General features: G+C 42.3%; 1 protein-coding gene across 1 annotated transcript in view; it reads left to right on the forward strand.

Moving 5' to 3' along the window:
• The first annotated feature begins 2,857 nt into the window (after positions 1 to 2,857).
• LOC145396812 (uncharacterized) overlaps positions 2,858 to 22,761 on the forward strand; it is a 29,961-nt gene continuing 10,057 nt past the window's right edge. The window contains exon 1 of the mRNA XM_080270100.1: positions 2,858 to 3,015. Within this exon, the coding sequence (XP_080126226.1) occupies positions 2,858 to 3,015 (158 nt within the window). The remainder of the gene's footprint in view (positions 3,016 to 22,761) is intronic.

Below are 22,761 nucleotides of genomic sequence, written 5' to 3' on the forward strand. Positions count from 1 at the left end.
CCTGAAGTTATAATTTAGTACTGCATGATCGCTTTTGCCGATCATTTTCTTGCCTTGTAAATATTAGATCTAGCACTGAAGGTACATCAAGTCCTCTTTTTCTGGTGGTTTCCCTCACATGTTGCGTTAAGAAAAACTCTTGTACGAGATCCAGGAGCTTTTGGTCCCAACAGCTTTCTTGGCTATTTATATCTAGAGTATTCCAATTTATATTTGTATTGAAGTCCCCAGTTAGTATAATTCTTTCTGATTTCTCTTCCATTTTATGTAGCAATGATCTTACACTCTGAATTGTACTCTCTGCCAGGTCCTCATATTCGTCTCTTTCCCATGTGTTTGATCTGGGTGGCATGTACAAATTGGCTACAATTACTTTCCCTTCAGATGTGTCGATCTCTACTGCAATCAGTTCTACTTGTGATGGTATATCTAGTTTTATTTCCTTGACTTTTAGATTTTTCTTAGTTAATATTATAATTCCTCCATATATTGTATTCCTCTAAGTTTAGTATGTCATTTGATATCCTTGGTATTAATTTTGTTTCAGTTAGGCATATTATTTGTGGTTCATTTTCTCTGACATGATCATTCATCTCTAGTAATTTAGATACCATTCCATCCACATTTGAGTACATCAACTTTATCATCTTGTTTATATACTTGTCATGACATGGTTCTACTACCTTCCTCCTTTTTCTTCCATCATGTTTGTGTACCACTTTCGTACCTGCAATCTTATTACTTTGTAAAAAAATTTCTTCTTGTCCTCTTCTGATCTTCCCTCATTTTTTGTTTTTGCTTCCTCCCTTTTCTCTTTCAGTAATTCCAGTTCCTCTTGTGTTAGGCATCTTTTTATCCATACATTTTTGAACTCTTTTTCCTTAAGATTCTTTGCATTTTTTAGTATCTCTTCCACAGTGTTTACACTCTGGAAAGTCACCTTTAGAGGTCTTGTCTTGCTTTTCTCGTATTTCCCTAACCTTTTGTGTTCCTCTATGTCTTTACTACAGATTTCCTCTGATACTTCTTTCAGTAAGCTCATTACATTTGCCATTTCCTTTTTGTCTCTTGTGATCTTGTTTTTAATTTCATCCTCTTCTATACCAGTGATTACTATTGATTTGTTTATCTCTACTGAATCTCTGACTAACTTTGGATTGTTTGTGTGTGTGTGTGTGTGTGTGTGTGTGTGTGTGTGTGTGTGTGTGTGTGTGTGTGTGTGTGTGTGTGTTTGCAAAGCAGTGCACCCAACACACTAGACCTGAGGTGGCCGTTGTTAACATGTTTGTTTTACTGTCACATCATGATGCATTATTTTCTTCCTGCTGCGTGTTGATAGTTATATCATATACTTTAAACATATCCTAGTGTTTTATGTTTGTATTAATAGTGGGACCAAGAGTATTAAGCATGAATTCAGCTTGAGATATAACTGCCAGTTAAGAATGACGGATGAGGGGGTTTGGTTAGGGGTACGGGGGAGGGTTGGGAGCTGGGGTAGAGGTGGGTGAAGATTGTTTCGTATCCCCCTCCCCTCTTCCCTGGGTATGCAGGGGTAGTAAGCGGGCACCCCGAGAAGAAATTAATGATCGTGAGTGTAAAGTCATAAGAACAAGTCTCGTTACCCCAGGAATGTTCGATGCTAAATGAATGTTAGTTGGGCTATGTGGGCGGGTCCTTGCTGTTCGCCCCTCCCCTTATCTAGTGTTGCCATAGCACAATCCCATTACGAGAATTGGAATAATGATCAAGAATGAACACTATGGCGGGTAAATATATAGGATGTGTTTGCGTTACCCTATGCGCCCCGCCGGGGATTAATAACGAAATTCGGCAGGTTTATTATTTTCCTACTATTCAACACTTATTATCTATAGAATACAACAAATAAATTATTTTGGAGGGTATTAAATCTATAGGCATCAACTGTTTTTTTGTTGATGCACGAGTTCATTTGTTTGCTTTAGATGGGTTGTTAAATGCTTCAGACGTCTAGAGGCTGTTTTGGAAGCAGGGGGTGGGTATACAAAATATTAAAGCAAGGAGACTGAACATGTATTATTATTTTCCTTCTATTCCACAACATAAGCAATACACATCATTATTACACTGAAATGTACTAACTTGGCTTGTATCGGCTGAAGTACTATCAAACGTATGGCATGGGTGCACATATTCATTGCCCGTCTGCATATGTGTCGACGACTTCACCCCGTTCGGTTATATTTTTACTGAATGAAATCGGTGCCGGATAATAAAGTGTATTGTCTCTATGCACAGAGGCCAAACGATCTAATTAGTTTTTATTACCTCTAGCACAAATTTCAATATGTCTCACGTAACCGACATTGACGGGTTTGTGGTAAAAAAAACTTTCTTGTCCCGTCATTCCACAACACTTCGTCTTTGTGTCATAGTGTATAGCTCTGAAGGGTAACGATAGTTTTCTTATGAAAACACTACGGTATTCATCACTGCGTTTCATAAACAGCCAATCCATATTAAAAGAAATATATGGCCGATGGCATTCCATCGTCTTTGATCATATTCTCATCAAAAGTTAAAATACTTTTGCTGATCCACTCAGTTGCTATTTCCTGATGGTTTGGTGATAATTCGTTCACAGTTTTTTCAGATATTTTGGCAACACACACACACACACACACACACACACACACACACACACACCGGGGAAAACCATATCGCCTTGCTAAAGGTGGGCGACAATAATAATAATAACAATGGTAATAATGATAATAATAAAATCAGGCTACTTGAATTAAAAGCTGTGCAGACTTAGATATGGAATACTGATGGAAATTTTCCTAACTACCAGAGTCACGACGTGCAGGAGAACATGTCACTTGTGCTGGCAGGGAAGTATTGCTTCATTACCACCCAGTTCCAGAGTCGGTACCTAGTGGCCTCCCGGTACACCAGCCCTGGTGGTTACACCCCGATATACACTGGTGCCACCACATACCCCAAGTTTGCTGGCACATCCTGGGGTTTCAGGTATAGTGCATTTTTGTACTAAAGCTTCGTCACACCTTAGTTTGTCTTTGATATTTGAATCTTTCAGATTTAGGCGTCGTTATTTCATGTGTATTTTACTTGATTACCAATGGATGGAGCTCAGTCCTAGCGGGAGAATTTGGGAAAGGGGGGGATGGGGGTTAAAGCAAAAAATAAATGGGGCAGGGAGGAGAATCGAGGGAGGTGAAACTCCTCAATAGTAAAATAGTACTCGTACAGAGTGTATGCCAACATGACGAAGTAATATTTCAAGCACTAATGACATCAAACACTACGACACAGTAATCCAGTATTAGATCTACTAAGAAGTGTACTTTATTAAACTTGGAAATTATGCACCTTGCTATTGTTATGTATGATACACGCGGAAGTAGCTAGTTGCCAAGTACAACAATTGTGACATACATAATTTGCCATTACAGCTTATGGTTTCATAGTATTTTCGTAGCAAACATGAGCATTAAGATTTAAAGCATATAAAAAAATAAAAAGCCCAAAACTTCAACGAAATAGACCTACCGTAAGAGTATAAACCTCATTAATTGGAGTTGACTGCCTAAATGGATTTCCAGACTTCATGGGGGTATACTGTTGTGGGCCTCCAATCTTGGTCGGGGTGAGTCCGGGTGGGTTTAACATCTCCAAAGCTCTAATACACTCAAAACACTCATCAACTGTGGATGGTTCCTGCTGTACACCTACTCCCTCAGGCATTTCAGTCTCGAAGTCAATTAATTTTTCAACACGGGACTTCATCATGAACTATACAAGCATGAGCAACCCACAGGTGATAGCTCAACTATTAAAATGCCCAACCGCAACAACAAAATAGTACACACTACAAATACACATATCCTATGATTCTACATATCATATAATTGAATGTCAAGTATATATACCTTTGAGAACTGGGGAATGAGCTATTCACTTAATTAAATTTAATGACGGTCATTTAAATGACCTCTCAGTTATTGCTTACAAGGTTAATTACCCTCACATGAATTGGTCATCCCACCACTGCCACCAGTTGTAGGAGTACACTCTGAGATCCAGACTTTAGCGTGGTCAAAATGGGGCAAAATCAAGTCACTGGTGATGACCACTGCATGCTGGAATGGTAGGGAACTCAGATTGACAGAGATCATTAGCGGCCTCTTCAGTTGCGTTTCTCTTTTTGAGTGGCCAAGTCAAGAGTGATAACATGCCAAAATGACGGGGATCAGTCTCCAACTCGGCCGACCCAAGCCCGACCTTCGCGATTTCCCTAAATACTCCTGGGTTACACATTTACCAGCTACTAAGTCAATTCTGTACCACCAGTTCTCAAGGGTTATACAAACAATAAAATTTGAGTGAGAGGAATGTTTATTAACAAGACCAAAAACAGAAATCTCCCCATCTACTAGCCTTACAGAATAACCCTGAATCAGTTGAAACGTTCTACAACAAACATAGTTCCCTTGTCCCAGGTTCAGTCCAATGTGGCCTCCATAATCATCCCTCTGAGCTCATAGTGCACTGGTCCGATCCTCTGATATTCTTGACCTTGACTTCCACACCGGGACCTTGACTTCCACACTGTGACCTTGACTTCCACACTTGGATCAGCTAAAAATTAATATGTACAATGAATAACTATTCTCCCTAATGCAAGAAATCCCTACGGATGATCGAGAAAGTCTCATAATAAAGAAACATGAATTACAACACTCGACATATCAATCAGAAACAGAATAACACATGGCACTACAGATGCATAGGTCTGCTCAATATCATACATATTGTAGGGATAACATAGAAGAAAAGTGCTATAACAAATAAGCATGAATAACCCTACTCTAACCATGAAAGACATCATTGCATCGATATCACTGTGCCTCACAAAGTAACTACGTGAACATTAACTCACAACTATCACAGCCGTAATAAGTACTTAACTGCAGTCATCCCAACACATATTAATAAACAGTTCGCAGTTCCGGGGCACCTGATATTTGGCCCACAAAAATTACATATTTGTCTAAGGTCCAGACAGAACTCTGCTTCTTAGCTACATTCTCGTAATCCAGTTACACACTAAATAATAATATAAAGTACAGTTCACAAATATAAGGGAAATACTTCACTATCCAGTTTACAGAATACAAGGAAGGTTAGTGGGAACTCAGGACTCGCTCGTCAAATGAGGCCACTGGCGTCACCTCGCGAGATCAAACGTGACACTTCAGAATTCTCTGCCGGGGAGGGGGGGAGGAGGAGAAGGGAGGGAGGAGCAATAGCACCGACCACCCGGCACGTCAGACAGTCGGTGAGCGAGTCACACGCTCATGGTACACTCGGAATCCATAATCTCTAGCCCACCTGGGTCGGTGCCGGAGGTTAGTACAGCGACCTTTCTGGACGGCGGCCCACTCAAACTATCACGAGGTAACACACGCACGAACACACACAGTCCTTATGAACCATTCGAGGCTTCGCTCTGAGTGTGTCGTATGTTTAATCATCCTGCTGTATATAATGTTAAGCAGTCATAGTATGGCTATATAGCTGTCATTATGTATAAGAACTGTATGTGGCATTGTATATTCATTAAATAGGGACACGAAGAAAAATTAACGTAAGTTGTAGTAACGAAAGTAAGAATGGAAAATATAGACTTCCAAACCACCCAGTGATTCGATACAATGTATTCAGCTTTTGTGTGTGTGTGTGTGTGTGTGTGTGTGTGTGTGTGTGTGTGTGTGTGTGTGTGTGTGTGTGTGTGTGTGTGTGTGCAAGCTAGAGAAGGATGTGAATTTTTGTATTCACGTGCATGTGTGTGTGTGTGTGTGTGTGTGTGTGTGTGTGTGTGTGTGTGTGTGTGTGTGTGTGTGTGTGTGTGTGTGTGTGTGTGTGTGTGTGTGTGTGTGTGTGTGTGTGTGCAAGCTAGAGAAGGATGTGAATTTTTGTATTCACGTGCATATGTGTGTGTGTGTGTGTGTGTGTGTGTGTGTGCAAGGTTGACAAGGACGTGAACTCTTGTATTCACGTGCATGTGTGTGTGTGTGTGTGTGTGTGTGTGTATATTGGTATCATCAGGCGACAACCTTAATACAGAAGGTTAATATATACGGTAATTAGGTCATATACGAGACAATTCATACATAAGCTGGTCTGAGCATAGTGCCAGATCACGATGCTTCCACCACACCCCATCTGTATCTTTTATTTCCCCTTCATTCGTGTAACTACGTATATGAAAGACCGTATTTAATTAACCATATATTTAAGCAAACTTAACATGCACGTCGATCAGTCACTCCTCATTTGACACACTTATAGCGTAATACTTTGACCATCCCACCTGGGCACACGGAGGCTCACCGTAACTCCCACGGGGAGTCTGATCACAAAGGGCAGCAGAGCGATCATCACTCTGAAGTGCCGCTCATATAACGAGGGAAACAGGAGTTCAGTGTCACCCGACAACTACCAGGAGGCGCATACGGGAGACTGGCAGTCAATGTCTCATCCCAGAGCGTAAGGAAACCTTAACAGAGGCACCGAAGGAAGCATGGAAAAGGTTTGCTGAGGCGTATGCGGATGTGGGATTCGATATTTGGAGGTCCGTCATTTTCACCGATGAGAAATGTTTCACATCTGTCGCAGCAGGCGCCAGTGTCGGCAATTGCATAATACAAGATATGACTGAAGACACATCCATGAGACATCGACAAGCTGTCGTGTAACAACCTCCATGCATGGATGGATGTGGTGGTGAGGTGGTGTTGAACATACTGCAGAGCAGTATATAAAAATTCTAGAGATATCCTTTTTTCCATTGGTGCAAGCATATCCCATCCCAGACCCACAGTTTATTTACATGGTGCAAGACCGCAGTCCAATACCTACAATCCGGACAGTCAAGCGTTGGTTTCAGGTGCACTCACAAATTATTCTATTGGACTGGCCCTCTAAAGGGGCTGATTGTAATCCAACAGAAAATCTTTGGACGCATATGGTTGCTGAATGTGGTGATGGGGAGAAAACGAGGGAGACAGTGAGGAGACACGCACATAACGTGTGGGAGGGAATAAGGAGGAAGAACATCTGCAACAATCTGCATTCGCAGCACATCTCTCGTCGCGGCAAGACCTCCCGGCGGGACTAGCTCTCCGCAGCAGCCACACCAGCCGAAGGACCGGCCTGTCGTTCCTATCTGAGGGAATGCTCTGGTCTGCCCACCAGGAGGTCGAGGCTCCTCCGCCCCAGACTACCCGGCCGACGACCCTCCCTCCGCCACGACCTGGACCGGGGCTGTGCCATCTGTGACGACCAGGACCGGGCCTCCCCTTTCGTGCTTCCACCAGCTGCTGCTGGAGAGCTGGGCGAGTCTATTTTGCCCTTTCTACCAGGGGCAAGGGGGTTGAAGGCAGCGTCGGGGCGTTTTCTCGTCGGCGCCTCCTCCATCGGCGCCGCGCTGTCTACCCGGCTCTAGTCCCGCCCTGCCCTCTTTCGACCATCGTGCTGCCGGCCTCACCATCCACCGCCAAGCCCCGCCCACACTCGTCGATCATAGGGCAGCCGATCTCACCACCAACCATCGCACCTTCCCTTGCCTCTGCCGCCTTTTCCTCGTTCGCCAGTTTGCTGTTCCCGCTACGCTCTCTTTGAGTGCTTTTTTTTCTGCAGTTTCCCTGACGGTCTCTCTGTTTGCCCGTGCCCCACCAAGTGTGGGGCAAATATCACACAACAACACAACAAGCAGCAATCTGGTAGAATCCATGCCGCCAGATTCTATGAAGTTATAACGGCAGATGGAGGTTGGACAGGGTATTAACCTTTGGGCACGAGGTATCTCAGTGGTAGCAGACTTGCCTCGGGATCCTGTTGTCAGGAATTAAATCTCCGCCTACGACGGTGCCTTGTGGGGGGTGGCGGGGGAGGTAGCGCCTCCTGTAACCTCGTTGGGGCCACATACACACTACACATTCTTTCCTAACTCTTGGGAATTTGTCAAGGTATTTTACTTTGTGTTAGGAAGAATACTGCCACCGTATTCCCTGCGTGTCGTAAAAGGCGACTAAAAGGGGCGGGGTGAGGGGACTAGGGACCCCCTCTTCTGTTTTTTAGTTCCTAAAAAGAGACAGGCCAGAGAAAGGGATGGGGGATGGAGTTATCCCCGTACCCTGAAGATTGGGTCTATGAATGTGCGTGGATGTAGTACAATTGAGGCTAAAAGGGAGGAGATTGGGAGAATGTTTGTGAGAAGAAAGTTGGATGTGTTAGCTTTGACTGAAACGAAGATGAAAGGGAAGGGGGAATCTATGTTTGGAAGTGTGAATGGAAGATTGTCAGGTGTTGATAGAGGAAGGGCAAGAGAAGGTGTGGCCTTGTTAGTGAGTCCGGAAGTACAGCAGTGTGTGATTGAATGGAAGGAGGTGTCATCGAGACTGATGTGGGTGAAAGCGAAATTTGAACGTGAGTTGTGGGTGTTTGTGAGTGCATATGGGCCTGGTAGTGAAAGGGATGAACAAGAGAGGGAGTCTTTCTGGAATGATGTTGATGAGTGTCTACAGAGTTTTGGAGCGAATGTGAATGTGGTAATGATGGGAGATCTGAATGCTAGAGTGGGAAATGTACCAGTTGAAGGCGTAGTTGGTATGCATGGTGTGCCTGGAAGAAATGAAAATGGGGAACGAATGATAGCGATGTGTGTTGAGCGAGAGATGGTGATTGGGAATACGCTGTTTGAGAAGAAAGATATTTATAAGTATACATGGGTGAGACAGGAGGGTGGAAGAGTTGTTGATAGAGCCTTGATGGACTATGTGGTTGTGTCTAGGAATGTAATAGGAAGATTATTGGATGTGAGAGTTCTGAGAGGGGAGGGTGGAGGTATGTCTGACCACTACCTGGTGGAGGGAAAGTTAAGAGTAGGTAAGAGATGGGTGAGAGCTAGGAGGGTTAGGTGTGGCAGGGAGGTTTTGAAAGTGAGTGAGTTGGATAAAAGAGAGAAAAAGATAGAGTATCAGGAGAAATTGAAAGATGAGTGGAACGCAGTGAAAGATCGGGAAAATGGCAGCGTGGAGGAGGAATGGCAGTTGTTTAAGAGTGCTGTGGTGGGGCATGCAGAAGAGGTGTGTGGTGTGAGACGTGTGGGTGGTGGTGTAAGAAAAGGAAGTGAATGGTGGTGCGAGGAAGTAAGTATGGCTGTGGCTGAGAAGAGACGTGCATATGAAGTGTGGCTGCAGAGGAAGGATGAGATGTCATATGAAAGGTATAAGGAAAAGAGGAATAGAGCGAGAAGGGCTGTGCGTGATGCTAAAGTGGCAGCAGATGAGAGGTGGGGTAGGCGGCTGACAGAGAATTTTCAACAGAATAAGAAAATGTTTTGGAAGGAGGTGAAAAGGGTGCGAAAGGGAGAGTCTGGGAAGGAAGAACGAGTAAAAGCAGAGGATGGAAGGATGTTAATTGAGATGGATGCGGTAAGGAAGAGATGGGCAGAGTATTTTGAAAGATTGTTAAATGTAGAGGAGGAAAGGGTGGCTGAGATTGTGGCAGATAGAAGGGTGCAAGGAATAAATGTGTTGGGAGAGTTGAATGATTCTTTGATCACGAAGGAGGAAGTGGAGAAGGCAGTAAAGGAGATGAAAACAGGGAAAGCTGCAGGTATGGATGGGTGTGCTGTGGAATGCCTGAAGGGTGGTGGAGTGACTATTGTTGACTGGTTAGTAAGATTGTTGAATGTGTGCTTTGAGAAAGGTATGGTGCCAATTGACTGGGCAAGTGCTTGTGTGGTCCCGTTGTATAAAGGCAAGGGTGATAAGTATGAATGTACTAGCTTTAGGGGTATAAGTCTGTTGAGTGTTGTAGGTAAAGTGTATGGTAGAGTGTTAATTATGAGAGTTAGAGAGGGTACAGAGGGAGTGATTAGTGATGAGCAGTGTGGCTTTAGGAGAGGGAGGGGATGCGTTGATCAGGTGTTTGCTGTGAGACAAGTGTGTGAAAAGTATTTAGCGAAAGGCAAGGATGTGTTTTGGGCATTTATGGATTTAGAGAAAACGTATGATAGAATTGATAGGGAAGCTTTGTGGACTGTTTTAAGATTGTATGGACTTGATGGTAGGTTGCTACAAGGGGTGAAAAGTTTTTATGTAAATAGTAGAGCGTGTGTAAGAGTGGGAAATGCTGTGAGTGATTGGTTTCCCGTGAGAGTGGGGCTGCGACAGGGATGTGTGATGTCGCCTTGGTTGTTTAATATTTACATGGATGGTGTTGTAAGGGAGGTGAATGCAAGAGTTTTAGGTGGTCTGAGTCTGGTAAATGTTGATGGAGGAGAGTGGAATCTGAAGCAGCTGCTGTTTGCAGATGATACTGCACTGGTGACTGATTCAGAGGAGAGATTGAGACAGTTGGTAGAGGAGTTTGGAAGGGTGTGTGAAAGGAGGAAATTGAAAGTAAATGAGAATAAGAGTAAAGTGATGAAGTGTACGAGGTTGATAGATGGTAGGGGGATGAATATAGATTTGAATGGTGAGTTGCTTGAGGAGGTAGATTGTTTTAAATATCTAGGGTCACATGTTGCTGTGGATGGAAGAATAGATGCAGAAGTGAAGTTTAGAATAAATGAAGTAGGAAAGGTGCTGGGAGGAATGAAAAAAGTGTTTAAATGTCGTTCGCTTAGAATGGATGTAAAGAGAAGGCTGTATGAGGGTGTTGTGGTACCGATTGCATTATATGGGGCTGAAACATGGAATATGGGTGTAGCAGAGAGGAAAAGTTTGAATGTAATGGAGATGAGATGTCTGAGGAGTATGTGTGGAGTGACGCGTATGGATCGAGTGCGAAATGATGAAGTGCGAAGGAGAACTGGAGTTGTTCGGGAGATGGCTGGTAGAGTTGAGCAGAGGGTGTTGCGATGGTTTGGGCATATGGAGAGAATGGATAATGAGCGATTGGTGAAAAAGATAACTAGATCTGATGTGAGAGGTGTAAGACTGAGAGGAAGACCACGAATAGGATGGATGGACAGTGTGAAGAGAGCGCTGGATGTGAGAGGGTTGTCTGTTGAGCAAGGAAGAGTGGCTGTGCGTGACAGAAATAAATGGAGAGAAATTGTGAATGAATAAGTGATGACGCAGCCCTGAGGGGATATTCTCCCGCATTTGGTCTGATCAGCTAGTCAGGTCAGGTGCGGGTAAGGGGATGGGTCTGTTATGATGTGGCAGGGGTAAACCAGTTCTGCTGTCGGGCCCTGCTGTGGATGTCACTGCTTGCATTGCGCAGTTGACCCTTGTGCGGTGTGATGCGGTGAGGATCTGTCCGTTCTCCCCTTTGGGGCTAAGATGCGAATGAATGTGTTTGAATGGATGAGTAAATGGAGAGTGAGTCGTCCTGTCTCGGCTACCTCCCTTTCCTTGGGGGAAGCAGCCTAGGTATATAGATAGATTTTACTTTGCGATTTTACATCACTTCACATAAATATGCTTATAATGTCGAGGCAAAAATATACATAACTCTTGGGAATATGTCCAGACAAGATATATGTTTACAGTGTTTATGCATAATACATGTGAAAAATATTTTTAGTGTTTCATGTAACCAATAGTCATACCCACAAAACATTCTTGTTGCGCTATGTGCATGTGTGTGTGAGATAACTAGTAACTGATCCATATTAGTTTGGTCAATAAAGAAGTGAAAAGTAAGCACAAAGCCATATGGATACAATTACACGGAAGAAGGGAAATATAGATGAACCATAGTTTTGATGGAAACAATGTGCCATGGGACGATGCGCACAATTACGAATGGGCGAGCTATCACCGATGATAAATGGAAACACCCCTTTAGGAAAAATCATTCCTTCTACGGATGAAGCTTAGTGTTACAGAAAACACACACACACACACACACACACACACACACACACACACACACACACACACACACACACACACACACACACAAACGCTGAATACATTGTATCGAATCACTGGGTGGTTTGGAAGTCTATATTTTCCATTCTTACTTTCGTTACTACAACTTACGTTAATTTTTCTTATACATAATGACAGCTATATAGCCATACTATGACTGCTTAACATTATATACAGCAGGATGATTAAACATACGACACACTCAGAGCGAAGCCTCGAATGGTTCATAAGGACTGTGTGTGTTCGTGCGTGTGTTACCTAGTGATAGTTTGAGTGGGCCGCCGTCCAGAAAGGTCGCTGTACTAACCTCCGGCACCGACCCAGGTGGGCTAGAGATTATGGTTTCCGAGTGTACGCCAGCATTCCATGGCGGAAGGGGGGGGGGGATGATGACGGCTTACATAATTAAAAATTTTCATTACTACAGACTCGTGATAGACCCATTGTGATGCCCTTCCTCTTACAATTGATTACTCTAAAAAAATTACATTTCCTAATTACAGCAATTACTATCCAACAATCTCAACACCCATGCATCGAAAAAAGCACTGAAAATCATCATGCCTCACACCCGTTTGCGCATGTGTATATTATGCTGGATTACGTGATCAGAGGCACATATTCCTACCCGCTCGAGATTTTAATATTATAGACTTAATACTAATAAATTACAGCAGAAAAAAATGACAAGCAACTAGGTAACTTAATCTACATTCTGATCATGTTCACATGGAAACAGCCATATCCCGGCCACACTCTCTCACTAAACCGAACTTTTGGTCATAAAATGAACAAGATACAATTCATTATCACTTCGGGCACTACAGGAGAGTGAGAGACTGACGAGGAGAGTGTATGTGAGGTGGAGGGGGAGGCCAAGGATGAGATGGAGGGATGGAGTGGAGATGTATATGACAGAGGGAGGTGTGAGCTGGGAGCAGGGCAGTGAAATGGCTGGGGATAGGGCAACGTGGAGGCGATTTGTTTGTGGCCACCCCGTATGGGATTAAGGCATCTGGCAATAGATAGATAGATAGACGTTAAGGAATATCTCTGAACTTAAATCTTCATCCATTTCTAGATGGACTGCCCTTGTGTTGGTGCAAGTAAACAAACATAAATACACTTTATGGTGAGTTCCCTCACCCATAATAGTTATAGCCACTGTGTAATCATCTCCAGTTACTTTGAAGGGCCGACTTACAATTACCCTATCATTTGGCAGAGCAGGTGGTCCTGAATAGTCATATGGTCGTTGTTCATACCTCCTGCATATAATACAACTCTTGAGATATTCCTTTACAACCTGTCTATCCCTGGGAAACCAATACCTCTTTCGGACTCGGACCAAAGTCTGGGGCACCCCTCCATGATGAGTTAACTCATGGGCTTCCTTAACAATTAATTGTACAAAATAATCATTCTTGGATAACAATATAGGATGTCTAGTTTGGAGAGGCATATCAGCCTTAACTATTCTGTCACGGCATCTGATTAGTCCCTTTCCGTCTAAAAATAATTCTGAATCTCCTATCAGCTTACTATTGCTGCTAATGCCTTACCATAAAAAGTAAAAAATCTCTCCATAATATTTCTTTTGCAACCTTATTACCCAATATTCCATAGGATCCTCCTCCTCAAACCCCACTTTCTTATTCAAAAATTTTGCAGCAAATATAGTAGTGTTCAGGAGTTGTCTTATTGATGAAATTCTACTGATGTGTATCACATCTGGCTCAGGTACTACAGGGTCCAGGTTTACAACACTAACTCAGCAATATTATACTGTTTCTGCTCAGGCCATTCTTTAGTAAGTAACCATTTAGGAACCTTGAACCACAAGACATCTCTTATCATTCTCTTTACTGTTGAGCCACTCGAGAGCAGATCAGCTGGGTTTTGATTGGAGGATACATGCATGGATTTAAATTTGGAAGACAGTTCTTATATGGTTTTCACTCTATTGTGGATGAAAGGGATTTTACTGCCTTCCTTTCGTACCCACTAGACAAATTTCACTGTCAGCCCATATATAAATATCCTCAAACTGAGTGTCAAGAGTAGTAGTTTAATACCTTGCCAATTTAGTTCCTACTTATATGGAAGCCAGTTCCATTTGAGGTAGGGATCTTCCTTTAATTAGTGCAAGTCTGGCCTTGGTCATAATGATTTTACTATAATCTGTTGCACAATAAGCTACTGTTCTACATGCCTTTTGAGAATCATCACAAAATATATACAAATGTGACTGCTCGTTACTGTTTATCTGCCTGAGAATACATATACTTGATTTTTCAAATTCTTTCCTAATCTGTTCCCATTGTTCAGTATACGTCTCATCTAACGCAGTGTCCCAGACAATTTTTCTTGCCAAGCCTCATGCACTAAACATTTGCCCTTAATAACTATGGGGTTGACCAGTTTCAATGGGTCAAATAACATGGAGACCTGACTAAACAAGGACCTCATGGTGAGTATTCCGTCTGCGAACTTAATTGGTTTTAGATTTATATCATTAGCCCTTGTATCCCAGTTAAGATCCAACACATTTTGAGTTTTGGGAATGTCAATATTAGGATAGTCCTCTTGAACAGTATTCCTTAAAAGCTGCAAATTAGTATTCCTGCTCTGCAGCAGCAAATTTTTCTTCCCACATAGGGAATTTGTTACTTAATGAGCCTTCAGTGCTTCTGTCTCTATCAGCATGACCTTACAAGTTATCCATACAGAAGGGCTGCCCTATTTCTACGCATTTGGCATTTTCAAAATGATGCTTCAAAGTGTTGCTTAGTAAGAAAGGACGAGCACAAGAGCCAGAGAGGACATCGGAAACAGTAAGTTTTCAATGGGCTATCCTCGTTTTGAGGGTCTTGAGGCCAGAGAAATTTTGTAAATTTCCTATCCTCTTCTCTCAATCATATTCTGAGCAAAGCCTTACTAATGTCAGCTGTATAAGCATTAACTTTCTCTCTAAATATTAATAACATATTCCCCAACTTCTTTGTTAGTGTAGGTCCACAGTATAGACAGTCGTTCAAGCTAGCTGATCCTTTGCACGCTTTACCACTACAGTTATAAACTATTCCTATGAGAGTGGTTACTGAATCCTTGGTTACAGCATGATATGGTAAATAATGTCCATCATTATGGTTGACAAGGAATTCTACCTCTTCTATGAATTTATTCTTCAATTAATCCTTTATAATAAAATCATATATTGTTAGATATTGTGGTTTATCTCTCAACTTTCTTCGAAGAGTATCTGACTGTGCCTTAGCACCCTGCTGATTTGTTGGTAACTCCGAATGGTTTAGCTTCCATGCTAATCCAACCCATTACTGTCCAGCTTTAAATTTCACAGACTGATCATACAAATCCATGGTTATTTTATCTTCAGGAGTTGGTTCTTCAGAGGGTATTCCAACACTATCTAAGACCCAAAATTTGTGTACAGGCTCAATTTTCTCATCCAGTAAGTCATTTATTTGCTTTGGAAAAGGCAATTGACCTCTCATAAGGGGTAGATTGTAGCACCAGTCGAACAAGGCAGTATTCCCAAGGTGGATGGAAAGCTGATGTCAGGGAGAGCTGGAGCTCCCGTTTCATCAGCCCTCAGGACTAGTTCCTGACCATCCCCCTTTGCTGAATTTTTTTAGTGTTTCAGTTACAGAGAGTAGGCCAGCATGCCCTCCAATACAAGTTTCTCTAACTGTCAACATCAATCTCCCTGCACAGTACACACTACACTACCTCTTCAAAATTAAAGAAAAATGGCAAATAGTAACTATGCCTCAGTCCTGAGGGGGTGGGGGACCATAAATGTCCCCACCGTCCGCTCCTCTCCCGGTGATGACTCTACATGCCTGGAAGCACTGTCTGACTCACTTCTTCATTTCTGCAACATTTGCGGCCTTTCCTCTAAGTTTCTCGTTGCTGAACACCACCTCTCCTCCTCTAAACCTCACCTTCTCTTCTTAAGAGAGACTCAGCTGTCTGAGGCAACTAACAGCAAACCCTTTTCTGTGTCCTCCTACTTTCTTTATACTCATTTCAAAGCCAAAGTTGGCTGTTGTGTGTATGCACGCAACGACCTATCTTGCTCTCGTGTTCCTGAACTTGATTCTTCTGAATTCTCTACTCTCTGGCTTCGGCTGTCTTGTCGTTTTCTGTCTAAATATATCTACTCTATTTACTTATCTCCTAATTCTACTATCAAAAATTCTTTGACTACCTTACTTCTACGATGGAATACATTCTATCCATTGCTCCTTTCTCTGAAATCTCCATTCTAGAAGATTTCAATGTTTACCACCACCTTTAGGTCTCCTCTCCTTTCACTGATCCACCTCGTGAACAAGCCTATATCTTTTCTATCCTTAATGACCTAGAGCAGCTTGTACAGCACCCTACCCGTATCCCTGACCGCCTTGTAGAGAGCTCCAACACACTTGACCTCTTCCTCACAACTAATCCTTCTGCTTACACTGTTAATATTTTCTCTCCGTTGCTCTCCTCCGATTATAACCTTATTACCTTAGTCTGTCCTGTCGCTCCAGTACGGCCTGTGGACCCTCCAAAGAAACGTCGTCTGTGGCACTTTGGAGCTGCAGATTTCTTTGATTTTCCCTGGAATGATTATTGCTTCCGTGGCTGGGGGCCATCTGGGTGTGGCTTGCGCATTACGGAGGTAATCATACATTCCTTTCTCATATCCTCTGACTGATGCAAGAAAGCCTTGGTTTAATCACGCTTGTTCTAATGCTGTCCAGGAGAGGGCCTATAAAAGGTACAAGAGCCAACCCACCCCTGAATCACATCTTTTTTATGTTTCTGCCTGGAATCGTGCTAAGTCTGTTCTTCGCTCTGCTAAAAATAATTTCATCTGTGCTAAATGCTCTCAACTCTCCAACTTGAATTCTTTCCGCTTCTTCTGGCACCTTGCCAAGAACCTTTCAAACAACTTTACCTCATCATCCTTCCCTCCTCTTTTCTACTCTGATTGCTCTGTAGCTATTTCTTTTACTGATAAAGCAGATCTCTTCACTCAGACTTTCTCCTCCAATTCCACCTTAGACGATTCCGGTGCTGTTCCTCCATCACTTTCCCTCACTGACTTCCTCATGGCTGACATTAAAATTTCTTCAGCTGATGTATTTTCTGCCATCACTGGCCTCCATTCAGTTTCTGCAACGACCATCTCAGCAGTTACTTCAAGAAACAAGCAATGAGGCTATGGCACACCTAATGTTTGACTTGGCTCGTATCTGTGACTGGGGTAAAAATAATTTTGTTTTTAATGCATCAAAGACAGTTTTTACACCTATCAACCCATCAAAATCTTCCACAGTACTCACTAATGTTTAATAGTATCCAGCTCAGTCCTGCGTCATCCTTGAACTTGCTTGGGGTTTCATTCACTCGGGACTTATCTTGGAAAGATCATATTGCATCTCTTGTAAAATCTGCTTCCAAGAGATTAGGTGTGCTAAGCCGACTCCGTGCCTTCTTTGCCCCTGCACAGTTGTTGACTCTATACACGAGTTTTATTCGCCCATGTTTAGTGTACAACTCCCATGTGTGGGGAGGCTCCCCACATACAGCTCTTCTTAATAGGGTGGAGTCAAAAGCTTTTCGTCTCATCAGCTCTCCTCCTCTTACTGCCTCCCTTCAACCTCTGTCTCTTCGCCGCACTGTTGCCTCTTTATCTCTTTTCTATCGCTGCTTCAATGGTCACTGCTCCTCTGAACTGTCTGCTTGCATCCCTCCACCTCTGCGACGAGAGCGGAGAACCCGTCTAGCAACAAACTTTCATCCCTTTTCTGTCCAACTCTCTAATGCAAGAGTTAACCGTTACTTTCAGTCTTTCATTTATGCAACGGTTCAACTCTGGAACTGTCCCCCTCTATCTGTATTTCCTGCTTCCTATGATCTCCAGTCTTTCAAACGCAGTGTGTCCAGGCATCTCGAAATGAACGGATCTGGAATCTGGCTCACTTTTGTATTTTTGTTTTTCTTGGAAGAGCTGTTATCCGGGCTCAGCCTTTGGTTTCTTCTTCCTCGCATAAAAAAAAACTCCTGGACTCTTGATCAATTGTACTTTATTCTTCTTGAAAGTCCAATGTAAGAATCTTCCACAGTAATCTAACCCGATGATCATCTTAATGGGACCCACAGTATCTGATTTCACGTTCTGTTTAGCCAACTTTATCCCCAAGCTCTGTAGATAATCAGAGGTTTCCTTCAGTCCCTTGATAAGTATGTTTGTTTCCATCTTATCTAGTACAGCTGCTGTTGCCGATATTTGTATCTGCCAAATTGTATTAAAGGTCTAACTAAAAGAATTGTGCAACTCAGTAGTTTTGAACCCCGCAATGGTTAGATATACTTTGCCGATAATACTTTTTTCTTTTTATGCTAGGGAGAACGAACCAAAGGCCATAAGCCCGCGATACTGTTCCTTCCAAGAGAAAAACAAAATACTGTACAAGAGAGAGCCAAATTCAACACCCGATCATTTCGAAATGCCAGGACACACTGCGTTTTAGACTAGAGATCATAGCTAGCAGGAAATACAGACAGAGGGAGACAGTTCCAGAGTTGACATGTTGCATAAATGAAGGACTGGGAGTATCGGTTAACTCTTGCATTAGAGAGTTAGACAGAAAAGGGATGAGAGTTTGCTGCTAGACGAGTGCTACTCGCCCGTCGTAGAGGTGGAGGGATGCTAGCAGACAGTTCAGATGAGCAGTTACTATGAAAGTAACGATAGAAAAGAGATAAAGATGCAACAGTGCGGCGAAGAGACAGAGGTTGAAGGGAGCCAGTAAGAGGAGAAGAGTTAGACGAAAAGCCTTTGACTCCACCCTATTGAGAAGAGCGGTATGTGGGTAGCCTCCCCACACATGAGAGTTGTACTCTACACAGGGGCGGATAAAACCCCTGTATAAAGTCAACAGCTGTGCAGCGGTAAAGAAGGAACGAAGTCGGCTAAGTACACCTAATCTCTTGGAAGCAGTTTTTACAAGAGATGTAATATGATCTTTCCAAGATAGGGTAACTTTAATTTTCTCCACAGTATCTGCAGAAATGAAGGTTTTCTGTGCACCAGTATCAAAAAGAGTACTTGCTGATACACTTCTATTTTCTTTCATTACTTTCACATCTGCAAATGGAACTGCAGCTGGCATTGTTATTGGAGTATTTGCATTCTCAACCGTCATAATGACATTTGCGGGTTTAGAAACCTCATGCTTGACCATCCTTCGACACAAAGCACTATGATGGTTACACCTTTTGCATTTGAAACAAGGATTTAAATACTGTTACAGTCTGCGGACGTGTGGCCTTAATTCATGCAAATCGTACAACACCCCACTTCATTCAGCCTCGTTACTCTAGAGGCATAATCAGGATAAGTCGGACAAAATGCACTGGAATGTTGTTCGCTACAAAACACACTAACTTTCCTTTTACCATGAAAGCTTTTACCTCTGTCATCAGCTTGTCCATTCCTTGTCTTTAGCTCTTTCTCCTCAGAGTTTACGGACCTAAGAAAAGTGCCAACTTCTTCTTTATTTACAGTCTTCAATGACCCTGACTTAGGTTTCATAGGCAATTGGTTAGTGTTTTTTTTTCCTCAGCTCGAGTTTCTGTTTATTTTCAGCAGGCTTCACTGTTCCTTGCAAATGTTTATAGAGTTCCATTAAGTCCTCCTGTCTCCTCACAAGAGAAATGATCCTTTTGGTACCTACCATACAATGTATCCTTGGTTCTAGGTAACAACTTTAAGGATACAGTCCTAGAAAGCGCCCGGTCTGCTGCTTTTACATCTTCGTAAGTACCTAAAGCCTTTAAATTATAACTCACTGCAATCCGAAAGTTTTGCAAGGTATCAAAATCATGGTTTGATTAGGTATGGGTAGTTCAGTTAGAGTCTACAGTAACTAGGTAATGACCTGCTCCCTATCTTCATTATTCTGAGGATAGTTAAAGCGGCTTCATAATTATTTTCTTCAACAGGTAATTCACATAACTTGAAAGGCGTGTCCTTGACCTGTCCTAACAGACAGGAGAATTTACTTACACTGAAGAGGTCTGTTCTGCCGTGGACTAGATATTTGAATTTACCCCCAAGAGATCTCCAATTTTGCTCCTCATCAAACTCTGCGAACGTAATTTCTGGTAGTGTGGCTTTACTCTGTAGTTCTATAATTCGAGTTTCTGCGATGGTATTAGCTAATTTGGTTTCCGGCAACTTTGTTATATATTCCTCTAAGTTACTTTCATATTTCGTAGTCTCTGATTCCAACAGATCTTTATCATCTTCCTTCACAATAGCTGTTTCTAAACTGATGTAACTTTCTTCACACATAGTCCATCTGTCTTTTATTATGTTAAAAAAAAACTACATAATTTCTCCTTCGACAGTGGTATTTCCTCTAATACTTCCATACAATCGTGTATGGCTCTTGTTAGCCATCCTGCCTTACCACTTGTTAACTTTTTTAACAAGGAAATAGACATTTTGGCTGATTACCTTATTTACACATTAAATTCCTATATTTCACTAAATTTTGATGATTGTGGGGAAGGTTTTACTTTAAACCTATTCCCTGGGTTGTTAAAGCAGCTTGGGTTATAATTTTGTCCCCACAACTGTATTTCTAAATAAACAACAAACTTACCTGAACTCAGAAGTAGTTGATCATGAGTATTCCTTTGGATCACCCAAAGCCTGAACAAAGTAGAAATCTCCCTTCTTTCGTTCTATATAGTTTGTAAATTTCGTCAGGACCGCCTCTCTGCCTTGACGGTTCCAATGGATACCGCCAGGCTTTAGGTTTGCCTGTAAGGGTTTTAGCATCAAAATGGATAAAATCCCTTGTACTGCATATACTCCGCAGCTTCCTATTTACGGCCCTGCTGACGAATTTATAGGTACCGTAATTAACTAATGTACCATATAGTAGGTTTCTAGGCTCAAGGAGAGTTCTGGCTATCGATGGGCCTTCAATTGCTCCTACCACGGCCAAAATATTTTCAACAATTTCATTAACTCTTCATCCTCATAAATATCATTTCTTCCTAAAAAAAAAGTCATGTTTCAAATCCAATACGGCATTTAACCTTTCATCATTAGAAAAGGAACTTGCCTTTCTTCCTGGAGCCCTGTAGATACGTATTTCCGTATATGCTGAACGCGGAACTAAACTATGGCCCACGAATGCGACTCCATCCCTACGTTTTCTGGGCAGTGGTACGCCCCAGTCCTGACATTTTTGGACCTTTTTTGGGGGGGGCTCAAACATCCGCTTTTGGTGAGAAACATCGAAAATTCATAGAGAAATCGCTCACCTGAGGTTTAAAATACTCGATTTAGGTAGAGTACTTCCTTATCTGACTGGGTTTTCTAACAGGCTGGCACCAAAGAAAACGAGTTCTATGGGAGGGTAACTATTTTATCCACTCATAAACAGTATTTATTTATTTGGTACGAATTTATATGTAGTACAAGAGTATATTGGTTTTCAAACAGTAATATAGGCATTATAAGCATTGTTTCACTCACTAACTCATCACCATTCATGACCTTTTTTTTCCCACATTACCTGATCATCATTTCTGACTGTTTCTTCCTCTAATTCTATGTAAACTTTGTCCTCCATGTTGTCATCGATTGGGGAATCACTCTGGCCCTGAATGTCTTTATTGGCCAGGTCACTGGTAACAGGTGAATTGCCGAGACAATGGCGTGAAGGGGGGGGGAGAGGTTATGCGGTGTAAGGCATTGTCCCTGCTTGGCATCTTGTAGAGGAATAGAGGAAGGTGTCCCGTGTATACGTGCCAAAAATCACTCGCGAAATCACTCTCGAAAATTGAAAATTGTGCAAATTAGGGACCTTGCAATGTTGCCGCGTTAATGCACGTCGCCGGGACATGAGTGCACATCATGTGCGGACGTTAATTCACGTTGCCGGGACGGCACGGGTTAAACTTGTTTGCCATAGCGCACATTTGTAACCTCACTCAGGGCACCAAAGTGTCAGAAATTTTTTGCTCTTTTCTGACGAGTATTAGTCTAACAACGACATATGTTAAATGTAAATAATAGGAGTCTCTTTAAAAAATTAGGATGTAATTAATACTAACTCACCCATAATTATCCCCTTATATCCTTGCTAGTTCACCTGATTTGGCCAATTCATGAAGGTTTCTTAGCTAGAGTCGGAATAACAGATGACGACGGGCTTGAGATCACTGTTGGTTTGCTCGGGCCTTTCAAGCATCCAGTGGTGCATTTATTTACAGCGTGCAGAATGAACGAGCTCAAGGAACACAAATGAGACATGGCGACCCTCTCTCTCCTCATAGGATTTAGAGATGCCAAATAGTATTTAATTTCAGTTACCTGTACGTAAATACATTTAATTACCTCTCGAAATTTACAAGAAAAATCCAACTTAACAAGTTAATCTTAGTTTTAAATGAAACTAAAGCCAAGTATTCACTTTATCTTTGTCAAGATATGTTAGACCTTCCTCCGATTTCCATCAGAATACCACGTCATCCTATCATGCCGGCGCAATTACGGTGGAGTCACACTGAACAAAAGTGGTTAACATGTTAGCCACTTTTGCGAGTCACTTTCATTTAAACTTACCTCCCGCTCTAATTAAATGTTTCATTCAGTTTAAAATATGTTGGAAAATGGTATTTACCTTATTTGAGTCGTTATAAACCTCCTTGCAAGCTGAATCCCACTGACTGTTGGTCATTCGGCTCTCAAAAACTGCTAACATGTTAG

This window comes from Coenobita brevimanus, chromosome 39, assembly GCF_032717465.1.
Source record: "Coenobita brevimanus isolate Jiangsu-jjx chromosome 39, ASM3271746v2, whole genome shotgun sequence".
In the NCBI taxonomy this organism is placed as follows: Eukaryota; Metazoa; Arthropoda; class Malacostraca; order Decapoda; family Coenobitidae; genus Coenobita; species Coenobita brevimanus.